The following is a 13,503-nucleotide window of genomic DNA, read 5'->3' as shown; positions in this document are numbered from 1 at the left end:
TGGATGTACTATGCTTTGCTGCAGGGGATGAACTTGTGAATTGTTTACCTATTCAATAATTTTTTTTTTTTTATATTGAAGCTCTGCAAAATTCAAAGAGAGAGAGCTGCAGTTTCAGTATGATAAAAGAACATGGTTCTCATAGCAGATGATGGTTGGAGCGATGCATGGGTCAAAAAGGTAGGAGGGATGAAGGAGTCAAATGTAGCAGTGGTACAAAGCATGATAATATATGTTGTAGCTTACCTTGGTGGATTTTTTTAAAGGTCAGGTGTTTTGGTCCCTTTAGCTTCTGATATAGATGCAAAATATCTGGGAAGCTTTTCTGTCAAAAGCCATGTAGAATTGAAGAATTGAGGGATGGTGATTTTACTCAAAGCTACTTAAATGGTGAGGAGTTTGTTGTAGATGAGGACTTGGGGAGTGATTTATTGTCTAACAATGTACTCTCCCTCGTGTCTTCTCTTCTGACAAGATTGTTCAGATGCAGTGCCATGTTCTGTTCAGACTTTTCTGTACTGTAATGGCTTGGAAAGTGCTTGCTAAATATGCTGGATGGTTCTTAGGAAAGTTGGTGTTGTCCATCTTGCCCCTTGGAGAGCTGAGGATGGCAGTAAGTAAGGCTCATCTGCTAAATAGCAGTAGCACCAGGGATGGAAGCATGGCCCAGCACTTGTTAGCCTAAGAGTTTGCCTAAAAACTGAAGTAGGACTGTAGTTCCAGCTAGTATGAAAGCATACCATAAGCATAAAATTCTGCTGAGCAGGCACAAAGCCTAAAACTCTTCAGTAGGGTTGTTACTGTTATTCTCCATAGTTGGAAAGATGAGTCTCACCAATGGGGAAAAACCTTTCCAGTGGAGCTGAGGAGAGCACGGGGCCTCTTTGTATCTTCCAAACTACAGTTTGGGAATAGTCAGCTCCAGCAGCGGGGATTCCTCGGTGCAAGCCAGCGGTGCTGCTGACTGACGGATGGGGAGATTTGCTTTCCACCTATGGACTAAACCTATTCAGCTTGGGGTCTGCTCAACCACAAGTATTTCTACATGCCCTTTTTTGGAGGGAGGACAGCATTCAGATATATATATATATATATATATATATATATAAAAAATTTTTTTTTTCTTTTAATTTCCCATGCTCTGTCTGTACTATAATTTCCTTAGAGTAGTGTCTGTGCTGGCATTTGCCCTATCAGCAATAATTTAAGACCGGTCAGACCTGACAATTTGTATGAACTAGAGGAATATCTTTTTGACTCCATTGAGTTGTGAAAATCTGTGTAGTTACAAAGGTATTGTTGGCACATCATCTTTTATGAACTTCTATATAATCTATTGAAAAGTTTTTGGCTGTGAGTCATCACTAGAAAATAAACCCTGGATACTGTTGTTTTAGGGAAAAGGTTACCTTTTGATTTGAGTATCTGACACAGGATAAGTGTAGGTTTTATCACCCATGTGTATTGATTTTGTTGGTCTAACCTTCAGAATATGTATTTTTAAAATTTGGCAAATAATTCATTTGCAAACATCTTGGTCTCATTTACATTCATAATGCTCCCACTCTGTTTTTTTATTGTACGACCGTGTGAAAATCTATGCTCTCTGCAGAAAAAGCAACTCCATTGACACAGTCTGATCTGGAGATTATTTCTACAATAATGTATTGTTAGAAAAGCTTTTAAATTAGATACGTAATTTATTCTCACACTGAGCTTTGAAACTGCAATTAGCTGATAAAGAGCTAATTTGTAACATTTTTTGATGCTTAAACTAAGAAAATGCTCTGAAACAAAATGAGGAGAAATATTCACGTGTTCTACAAAGCAACGGAGTGACTTTTCATATTACTTTATGCAAGATCTATATTAAACCTCCTCACTTTGAATCTTGGAAAGCCGTTTCTCTTCATTTTCAGCTCATATGCTTAGTTTTTCTGGATCCATCTTTTGGGGAGAGTGTTTAGGATGGGTTTGTTACACACCTGTATATCATTGTAAACTGCATGGTTAAAAGATTTGAAACAATATAAAATCACTTTGTTGTTTCATTCTTGAATTTGTTTGCTTGGATTTTTTTGGAGGAAAAAACCCTGACAAACTATCTTCCATGACAATTGGCGAGTAGAGACTTATTTAAACAGCAGTTATGCTACGTGAAGCATTTAATAATAGAGTTGGAGGAAATGGGAAATGAAAGTATGCAGTTATGCTTAGTTTTCATTAAATCATCCTTTCACACTTTGTGATGTAACTTCATGGCAGTATAATGCATAACACAACTGAAACAGGAGATAGTAATTCTTGAGAAAGTCAGTGTCTGTTTTCTCCCATTAAATACTGTCTGTTCTGGGGTGTCTCTTCCATAAGCAGAGATCTTTTTTTCTTATTCTTTTTCTTTTCATATAAGAACACAGATAGGTTAGGTCTGTATTTGTGAGGGAGGAATATTTCAGAATAAAGTGGCTTGATTTAGCTGAGAATGGCTGTACCAGTCATTGTAATTTGTTGTGACATTTCATTTTGTTTGGCTTTGCAGCGTTGTTCCTATGTTGTTAATAATGCAAAAAGTCTGAACTACACAGTGTGGTGTAAGCAGGTGTGCACCAGCCTCAAACATTAGGTAAATTAGCGATACATTTGATGTTAACTGGCAATTTTAGCCTTTTCTTTTGTAATTTCTTAGCTTGAGGTGATGCTGCTTCTTGAATTTGAGCTCTAAATGAAATAAAAGGGTTTATCTAACATACAGCTTGGTTTAGATGAAAGGAAGATGGTCTTTCTTGTAATAAATTAATTCCTAAGATGTTAATTTTCCTTTAAACAAAAGAACCAGTCTACATCCAACTTACCACATACTTTGTAAGTCTTGCAATGCCCGAGTCCTTGTTCACTTCAGTTAATGTATTTGTTAGCATGCTGAAATGTGCGGCATTGTGAAAAAAGACATTCTTCATGTTTTTTACCCACTGTACTCTCTTTGGATATCTGTACAGAGGTGCAGACCACACTTCACAAGTTGGCTACATCTTTTATCTCCGTGCTTCTTGTCTTGCAGAATTCACATCTTTCCGCAGTCATCCGCACAGTGACTCTAGTTTACTGGTACCAGCATGAGGCATGGGCACGCCCCTTAACATCTTACAGAAGGGAAAGGCTTCAACCATACAGGCAGGATTTTTCTCTTGTTTCATGGCAAAGTGAAGTCTTCTTCACTTTCCAAGAGGACTTTCTCATACCTCATAGATGACTCTGCAAAATTTCTTCCTCTGAAGCAGCTCATACATTGCACATATCTGGATTAATATGAGATGGGCATTAAAAAAAAGGAGGGAGGGTGTGAAGCTTTTCATCCCACGTGAAACAAACACCTTTGAACACAGAGTGAGTCTTCAGCAGCCCAGTACAACTGTCACCTACAGCAAACTGGAAAACTTGGAGCTAAGTGTCCAGTTATAAAAAAAATAGTTATTTGTCCAGTGTTTTTCCTCTCATGAGCTTCAAAAGAACAGGCAATGCAAATTCAAGAGCCGCCCACCTTGTTGAACAACTTGTATTTGTGGTTGTAGTCATCATGGTTGTAGTAACTAGTCCATGCAAACTTCTTGTGGAAGAGGATCCTGAACTCATGCAGTTGGTTTTCCTTTAAAGATTTTTCTTTAAGGCTAAATTCCTTTAGGTTCTGGAGTTCAATCCTATTTGAAATTCTTTGATAGGATGGGAGAAACAGGAATACTGCAACCCAGTCTCAAGGTTGTGGGAGATGAGGTTTGACCTTATAAAGGAATGGATGGCAGGCAAAGACTGTCTAGAGATGCATCGGAGAAAGAATCCATAGTTGTTTAGTCTGGACAAGGTAACCAGGAAGGAATCCAAATTAAAGATGTTTCCCTGCTTATGAGACTTCATGACAGGAAATACATGCGGTTTTCCTGGGTGACGCTGGGAAGAGAATAGTTCTGTGTCTGTTGTGATGGAGAATCTTTCTGCGATCTTTAAGAAGTTGCTTGTAGGACTTGTGCTTCCATCCTTCAAGTCTAAAGCGAGTGTAACTGTATTCCCTTAAGAGAAAAGAAGAAGTGTTTATTGTAGGAACGTGCAAACCACCAAACCTACATCATGAATAATAACACTTTTTTTTTTCCAGTTATTCTAGGATGAATAACTTTTAAACTATTCTTGAACGTGAAAAAAAATAATCAGTTGAACCAGATGCTTACTTATTCTTATCTATTTTAGAGAACTAATTATCCCTGTTGTTGGTAGTGCGAAAGCTTACAAAATTGCTTCCATCTTTGAATTACTATAATTAAGACAATAACTTCCACATCTAGTTAACATTGCTGCGCAGCTGGTGCATTCATTGACATGCAGATTTTGGATTTTGTAAATTTTCTGCCATTGTGAATAAAAATTTTAAATACTTATTTTCATTTCCAAAATGTCTGTTTCTCATAAAGAAGTCTTTGTAAAGCAAATCAACTGAAACCAAACTCCTGTAACATCAGAGGAGAATCTAGTGAAGTTTGGTTAGGTGATAGTACATTTTAGGAAAACATGTAACCACAGATAGCTTTTGTAGGTGTGATTGCTCTTAATTTTGGATCCCATTTCATAGGGATTTGGGCTCACAATTAAATGTCAAATCTGGAACAAGACTGATGTTGGACTTCTGAAATGTTACTTTGAAAGGAGTTAATGCAGGAGTTAATCCAGCACTCTGACAACCTGAGGTGGTTTACAAAAATAAAACTTTGTAATTAAAAATCATTAATATGAATAAAATGTTTTAATGATTACTAACCAAACTGTGATTTAAGCTATACTGTTTCTGTACATCTTTTCACTTCAAGTTGATTTCTGTCAAAGTCTGTGGGAAGACTTGTGCAATTGGTGCTAATCTTGTTTACTTGCATATTCAGCAGCTTCAACTATGAGAAATTTTTCAAGGTCTATAAATTTAGATAGATTTTGAGAAACTTCCTTATCATTATTGATTTCTAATAACCAGCAACACTATGAAATTACTTGATAGTGGTGGTTGGTTATTTATTTTTAAATTGTTTTTCCGTGGCCCTTGCTTTTGTTACATGAGTGCCTCATGGACGTTAATCAGTTTTGCTCAGTGAGCTAGAGATATCCCCTGAGTAAACTGCTAAAGTAAAGAATCAAATATTGATTTATGCTGAAACTGAAACATTGATTTCTTTTTCAGACTGAAAATGCCTATGAAACAAGGTGTACTAGCGGTGCTCATTTTAGAGGCTTGGCATCAAATTGTCTGTTGGTGCACAGGAGGTTTGTTAGGGTGTAGTTGAAGAGCCCCCGAGCTGCGTGCGGCTCGCAGGTACACTACCAAATGTTCTTATAAATAACTCTGGCCAAGGGCGCTGGCTCCAGGGTACATTTCAGTGGGTCCAAAACCAGTGTCCAGTTACCAGACCCATGTCCGATGTCCTGCAGTGTTCAGTTTCAAGAATGCGCTGGGAACGCTTCACTACACATAACAAATGTTATTTTTACTGCAGGCAGAGAAGTTAACTCTAGACGTAGTAAAAGCTCTATTTCCATAGTGATGGCACAGGCGTTGTTTCAAATATTTCTATATAAACTATCCATTTTGCTGTGGGTGTTCAGAATTAAATCAAGTTGTTCTCATGCTCTCACAGATTTCTAGGCTTGGGTTTGGCAGCGTGGGTGTGTGACCTGGGTGGCATAGGAGGGCAGGGGTGGCAGCAGGGGTACTGGCATGTTGACAGTCCTCCAAAGCACGCCACTGCCTGGAGATTGACCCTGCAATTCTGGGCACTACAGAAACTTTGTGCTGTTAAAACTGTATTTTGCCTAAACTGGAAGACCTGGAGGGGATTTATTCTCTGAAATTATGAAGTGGGATCTGAGAAAAAAAGGTTAACAAGACCCAAACCAAATTGTGAGAGAAAAGGAGGGTCAGGGTAAGGCTTGCCTTGCATTTAATGAAAATAGCAAAACTTTGGCTTATAAACAAATAGTAATGCTTGGAATCTCTCTGGACTGGTTAAGAACTTTATTTTTTTCTAGTTAAAATACTCAAAGATATATAGGTAGCCTTTTTCCTTTCTACTTTCTCCTTCTACTCCTGTTTTTTATGTAGATTGAATTATTTTTAGGACAAGGAAACATGTACTATTGTTTGGAGAATTTGTGAACAGTAATAAACAATTAATGCAATTGAAAGGATTGACAATATGGTCTCCTCATTATCATTGGCCTTGTAGCTCAGTATTGAGCCCAGTACCGTCTGTCTGGCTAAAGTGCATCTTCCAGGAAATAATTTTTTTCTTCATTTGAACTGTTTCTGCCTGCCAACACTTAAATTGACTAGTATGAATTTCTTTGGCACAAAGCCCTGGTTAAAGCCAGCTTTGCTTCTTTCATATTTAGCTGTTCTTTAGGAGGTGCTCAAATGCTGTTGTAGTGACTTCTTGGGGGAGGTCGCCCAGCTGAAGTCTTCATGTTACCTCCTCCTTCCCTTCCTTCCTTTTTTTGTATTTTTGTGACTACCAGAACTTCATCACTCTTGTTCTGTAGTTTCTCTGGGGTTCCAAGTTCTATTAAAAGTTTTGTGTATATATCCAGAGAACTCTCTTCAACCAGTAGAGAGTATGATTTTATTTGTCTGTATATTCTTCTCATCGTATAACATGGATTCAGGAAATCAGACATTCGGGTTTTAGGCTCTGTGTTTAAGCTTTGCTTTATTGCCAACACACATGGTTCACAGAAGTGGCTAAACAGGCTTAAGTGATGTTCCCCCTTCCCAGATTAGAGATCCAGAGAAATTGAAAGTTATCCAGTCTTGAGGGTGTAAAGAGAATAATGTTTTGATTCCTAACTTAGGGCTAGGCTTTCACTCAAGCCATTCCCTCCTGTGGGTACATTTGTGTTCACCTGACCTATTTTTATGAGTCTCAGCTGTGCTTACTCTTCAGCCACTTAACCCTTTCTCTTTTGGTTCCTTATCTTTGCAAATACAGCAGAGAAAATTGGTTTGTAAAACTTGGTTCAATTTGACAAATGCGGGTGAGCAGTTAAAAAGCTCTGAGTTTGGGACAGTTCATGTTCCCTGTTATGCTGTGGTTTAAATATACCAAGTTTCCATAGCCACCTCCAGACATGGCTGTGGTAAAGTGTATTTTAGGAACTCTCTTTAGCAAATGGATATGACCATAGAGGATAGAGCTCTGTTTTCTCATTGTACTAGTGTTTTATATTGAGCAAGATCTTAAATTCTTATATTCTAGTTTGTATTAAGATACACAGAATTTTTTTATTTCTTACATAGTAATATATATTATATTAGAATACTCAGGACTTCTGTGTTGTGAGAAAGATTTTCTATTATTATAAACATAATGATTATCTGGTGATAATGTTGAAATTGAGTATTCTGTTTTTTTCAACAGTTACTGGAATAGAGTAACTGAAAACATATTTTTAAAAAATCCATGAACTGAGATTTTAAGCTTCTTAAAATCAAGCTGTTAGTTTTTCCATATGATGTACACAATGGCAATCAGTTTTTGGATGGCCTGTTGTTGAATAATACATGAATGTAAATGGAGATTGTATAGAATCAGTTGGATAATTTTGAGAAATGCTTAAAGTACACTAAAGAGCCTGAATAGCAGTTAATGGTGCTTCAACTTTATTACTGTTTATTATAGTTGGCAGTTCAGTTGTATTTTTTTCTTCATTGAGTTCTCTAGTTTCCTATAGAGCAGCAATAAAAAAGCTTACAAATAATAATGGTCAGATGCACTGTATCCTGTGGCAGAAAAATAGTTTTGCATTAAATTGTAGTTCTTGGCAGTCTGAGCGTGTTTATTATTGGGCAGCTCTAGAAGATCAGCCAGTGCAGGAAGGACTGAGGCAGACATCAGCATTCGGTGCTCTGCAGGCAAACAGGCTTTGTGTGTGCCTGTGGTAACCCAACATGGAGCTTCGCAGGACACCTCTGGAGCTGGGCCAGTGAGCTCCTTCAGCCCCTGGTCAGCCTTCATCGCCCCTGTCTATTCACCCACCCCCTATCAAGACCAATATGATTTTAGTTATGTTTTGAGAACTGCTGAAGTAAGCAGCAATGTCTCTGCCATCTAGAAAGCAAGTTAGAGGTACAATGAATAAATGTACGTAGCTTCAATACTTGGTTGGTTGTGAGATTTTGCTGTGAACTTGGACTGTTAATTCTGTTTAAACAACTTGAAAAGTGGTGATGAGAAAGGGATTTAACTATCAAGTTCTGTGATTCTGTGATCTAGTTGCTCCTGTTCACAGCTCCCATGATTTAAAAATGTTTCTCTTGCCCGTTACGATTACTTCTATCATCTTTAGAGGTAAATGTTTGCTACTAGCAAGCACAGGCTGGGAAGCAGACGGAAGAACACATCATTGTCTTCATTTGGCTGAGTTCTGAAACTCCAGTGGGGGGTGGAAAAAAAGAAATCAGCTGCCTGATACAGAAGTGTCACTTTCTTTGCTGGAACAAAGTCATGGCACTGAGCGGAGCTGTTTCGGTAGAGGCCTTGTCTGAAACTTGCTTTGCAGAGTTTTCTATCAGTATTGCCACAGGTGTTCACAAAGATTCAGGTTTTAAGTTTTATTAGTAATGCTGCTCATCTGCTGAACCATGATAATGCTTTGCTTCATAATTTTAACATTGCCCTAAGGAATATGCTCTGGTTTCTTAAAGTAGTAGATAGTAATTGTAACGGATTTATTTGCTAGTTGTATATTGGTAAGAATATCAGATTTATTTGCTAGTTGCATGTTGGTAAGGATATCTGAAGCACTCTAGGGTATTTTACAGTTCTCTGCTTTTTGTGTGATTTGTAAAGCGAGACTTGCACCTATTTTGTGAATCAGGAATGTGTTGTCAGCTATCTCTAGTGGCCTGTGCATCATGAGATACAGTTTTTATATTGCTTTCAGCGTATTAAAACACTTGCTGCTGACAAAGTACCTTTTGGCCCTGTATGTTTACTTCTTTGCAGGGTCACTACCAAGATTGAGAGCGTGAGGAAATACTGACCTAAATACTGGAAGATTCCTCCTTAGCTGAAAGACATTCTGTAGGACTTGTCTTCAGGTGCTTTTGTTCATCTGACCATGCCTTACTGTTTATCTTTCTTTATTTCAGCTGTCGGACAAGCAACAGAAAGAGTTTGATTGTAACATCCAGCACATCTCCAACTCTCCCGCGACCGCATTCCCCTCTTCATGGACATGCAGGTAACTCCCTAGGACTGCTTTACCTGGGAATCATTAGGAAAAATGTCAGTGTTCATTGTAGTGAGTTTGAGTATATTGATACCCTGCATCAATGCTCTTTGAAACTTAACCTGACTATAGTTTTTCACCTTTTCTAACTTGTAAGAGGGTCTTAGAGTTTCAAAATAAATGTTTTCTGTCCTCACCTGTTTGCACTTTCTAGTTTGCTACCATATCCATCCTCCACTCTTTCTGGGGGATTCAGTCCTCTTACATCCTGCAAAAGAATCTGAGGTGAAGAACAAAGTAAAATAAAATTAAGTAAATACACTTAAGTAAATATCTGGTTTTGAGTCACCTAGCATGCTTGATTTGTGCCAGTGATTTAACTGCAGTTCTCATGAGAGGAAATATCCTGCTTGTTTCTGTATGCCTCTGGCAGCCTGTCAGCTGTGCAGTGTGCCATCTTATGGTCTCTATCTGCTACTTAGAGCAACATGAGATGTTTAGGATTCTTCTCTTTTTTTTACATTACTGCCAGTTTTACCATGACAGCAACTGGGAAATGCTCATTTCAGAGCAAATGGGTAACTGCTTGTTAGTCATTGAGGTGAAGTCCATGAAGATGTTCTTTCTGTAGAAAAAGAAAGAATGATTGTTCAGCCTACAGCAACTATGGATTTTCAGGAGGGGTCACACATGCAGATTCAACAGCTTGCCTGAACAGCATGTTCCCTTGATGTTTTTATTGCTGAGGGAGGTAGGTGATGTGTGACTACATTGTTTTTGATATTTCAAAATGCCAGAGAAGACGGTTGGGCTTCAGGTATGGCCCTGATGGGCATCAGTAAGTAGCTTGAACATTTATGGCACATCATCTACAGTGGAGCCTGTCTGGAAGAACATCACTGTTGCATTAAGACGGGTAACTGTTGTTTCATTATAATCAGACATTCCTTCTCCTACATGGCAGTATGTTCTGTAAATACTTTCTGGAGATTAAAACTAAGGAAATGCTGAGAAAGAACAGCAAATTGATAGTAGCTCAGCTAGTAGGAGCCATCTGCTTCTGTTTGCAGAGCATTGCATCTTGAGAGGTGACATCTGGCCTGTTGAAAGGAAAAAGACCACCAAAGTTATTGTTCAGAGATGCCCATGAAAGCCTCAACCACTCTGAGTTTTCAAAATAATCTGTCATGTTTGCTTGGGATGCTATAAGCCCAGACATGGAAGGCTAGGAAGTTACTGTAAAGACATTGTTTTGTTTTTTTTTTTTTTAAACGACCCATGATTTTAAAATTAAAATGTTAACAAGATCTTAAAAGTGGTATATTAAAAACATTTTCTTTTTGCTTCAGAATCTCAGATAAAACGCAGGGCCATAGAATTTACATATGGCAATTTCCTTTCGCTTCAAACTCCCTTGGTTCTGTTGTGTGTGATTATGACAGTGATAACATTGTAAAATTTGGTTGCACCAAGGCATTTTTCTTGATAGAAATTCTCCACTTAGTTACACTGTGCTCCTTACTTTGTTCTTAGAGTTGATATATATGTTGGATTTACCAAATTCTAAATTAGCTGTACAAGCCTTCAACTGAAGTGATAGAGAAAGATGATCCTCAGAATGTGAAAGAAATGTCCTTGCTTGGCAGATTACAAGATGCTGACATGATCATTGCTTGAAAAACAAATGCAGAAACGTTCACAGTAGAAACGTTTATATTTATTTTATTTTGATTTGCTTTTCTCCTCTATTTAAAAAATGAAAAATTGCTCTCAGTGGTTTTGATGCTGTCTCAAGCTTTACAAGCTTATCTTTTAATAGAAGTATGCGAGTGTCTTCCAGAAACAAGAGTAACTCATCAGTGGTATGCCATCTTTCTTGTCAAATATTTCAATTTTTTGTTCTGATGTTGTGTATGGAATTTCAAACTATTAATTAGAAGGACATTCTTTGTGACCTCCAAGAGTAGCCAGTAGAGCATAGGAAGATAAATTACTTGTAATTTGAGTTCTCTTACCAGTACTATATTTAGGAGTCTTCCCTAGGAAAAGTAATTTATTCAAGAGACAAAAGTAGATGAAATTTAGAGTAGAGTCACAAATATTTTCTTAAGAAATATCATATATGAGATGTGAATTTGAGAACAGGCTGTGATATTTGTTTAGTATTTGAGCAGAATCTATCAATCTGTTTTTTTTCAGACACATACGCTAATAAGTTACTAAGAAATGCTGGAGTCTCTCCCTGGCCTCTTTTGTCTTGAACACACTCTTCTTAGTGCCGATTCTGAATCTCTCTTGTGAATCAAAGGAACAGCAAGTATGCAGAGAAATCAGGGAGACTTTCTGAAATGTTTCTGTTTGGAAACCACTCTAAAATCAAGTCCTGTATGGCACTAGTGTCAGGAGTTATTCTTCTGTATTTAACGTAAAAGTCGGTAGGTGTGATATAGCACAGTTGACTGTCCATCAGGCAAACTGCCTCCTAATGAACACTAATCTAGGCAGATACACTTTCTATCTGAAACAGCATCAAGATAAGATGCCAGGCAATTTCATATCCTAGAAAATTTAGAGGAAAAGTAATACTTAAGAGATCTCAACATTTGACATGGAAGAATATCCAAGCAACTTTAACTCTGCCATGAAATCACTTCTGACACAAGAACACTTAACGGATTTGAAGTGTGCTAATTCAGTTTTCAAACTGTATACAAGAATGTTTTCCAAAATGAGCTGAGACCTTGTTATACAGAGCTACAGCTTGTTGACTTCATGGGAAAGTCACTCTGGTTGTTTAGTCTCGCAGACTTGAAGTGCCCAGTTTTAGAAATACAGGTTTGAAATTTTTCCCTTTAGTCTAAATTTTTTTTTTTTTCAAAACCAGAGGAAAAAAGGTATACATATGCATTCCTTACATTTGTTTGTATTTCTTTGAATCTGTTTTTTAAAATCTGAAAATTACATAGAGGTTACATCATGAAGTTGATTACTAAGTTACCATTAGATTATATTTTAAAATTAAAAGCTTAAAATCCATCAAAACAGCCCTTGGGATTATCTCCCCAGGGAAGTGGTGGATTCCCTAGCACTGGAAATTTTTAAGATTCAGCTGGACAGGGTGCTGGGCCATCTTGTCTATACTGTGCTTTTGCCAAGAAAGATTGGACCAGATGATCCTTGAGGTCCCTTCCAATCTGGTATTCTGTGATTCAAAGAAACAACATCATCGTTATAATTCAGTAGGAAAGAGATAGATTCTTACAGCTGGATAATTGAAGTTCAGCTAGTTTAAAATGTACTTTCCACAACTGTAAGGAAGCCAGGCTGCTCTCTGGCTTCCAGTGGAGACACTTGTCACTGCTGGGACCTTTGTCCTCCTCCCATCTGTAATGGCAGGTGGAGGGAGCTGCTTCCTTAAATTATTCTGCTCTTACACCGCAAGTTTAGTTCCACCTCTGGCAGAAAAATGACTATTACTAAGGCGTCTATTTATTATTTTTAGAGTGGGCAGAGCATGTAACGTACCGCTAGATTCTGCCCTGGTTATCACAGCTGCAGTTCAGCAGCATTTCATGTGTGTGACCCTCGGATGGTATAAGAGCATTATGGCATTCACTACATATGAAACAGGTGGTACACAGTGTGCTTAAACTTTTTTGGTCATTTTAAGATTTGTGTGAGCTGGAAGGCAGCTAATTCTGTAGCATGCAGTAAGACCTTTAGCTGCTTGTGTTAATATTCAGCAAATAAAGTTAGTACATCCTATGTGGAAAACTACAACAACTTTGTCTTTTGTATTTATTTATTTTTACAAATCTCAGAAGCAGATTTTACAAAATGGTTCTAATGTGAGTTTTTGGACTCATTACCTGTCTGGTGAATGTGATGTTTGTAGATGATAGCTAAGACTTTCACCTATCTATTGCCCGTAAGGTCCGGTTTTGTATTTTGTGGGTAGTGGATGTACAAATGCTTCGGCTGTATCCTTCCTGTGTCCGGAAAATGTAAAGGTTCATGCCTGAATTATTAACATTCATGTAACTGTGTTGATTTACCTAATGGGCAATCATTCTGTGTAACAGCCTCCCTTGAGACAGAGTCGTTTCAGGTTCAGTAGTAGCCAACTATAACCCTTGAGCAACAGGGGAATTTACCTTTGCTAGCAGAATAAATAGGGTTTCGATCAGCCTTGGTGAATGAGACCATTGCACTAAGGCTTCTCTTATTAAAATTCCTTCAACTAGA

At 37.8% G+C, this 13,503-nt stretch overlaps 1 protein-coding gene across 8 annotated transcripts in view; it reads left to right on the top strand.

Moving 5' to 3' along the window:
- MAST2 (microtubule associated serine/threonine kinase 2) overlaps positions 1-13,503 on the top strand; it is a 198,194-nt gene that overhangs the window by 119,522 nt on the left and 65,169 nt on the right. For all 8 annotated transcript variants that reach the window (XM_074832136.1, XM_074832138.1, XM_074832137.1 and 5 more), the window contains one exon: positions 9,179-9,270. In XM_074832136.1, the coding sequence (XP_074688237.1) occupies positions 9,179-9,270 (92 nt within the window). The remainder of the gene's footprint in view (positions 1-9,178; positions 9,271-13,503) is intronic.

The sequence above is a fragment of the Strix aluco genome, chromosome 8 (genome assembly GCF_031877795.1).
Source record: "Strix aluco isolate bStrAlu1 chromosome 8, bStrAlu1.hap1, whole genome shotgun sequence".
In the NCBI taxonomy this organism is placed as follows: domain Eukaryota; kingdom Metazoa; phylum Chordata; class Aves; order Strigiformes; family Strigidae; genus Strix; species Strix aluco.
The sequence above is the reverse complement of the archived record's forward strand: the minus strand, read 5'-3'. Positions and strand labels throughout refer to the sequence as shown.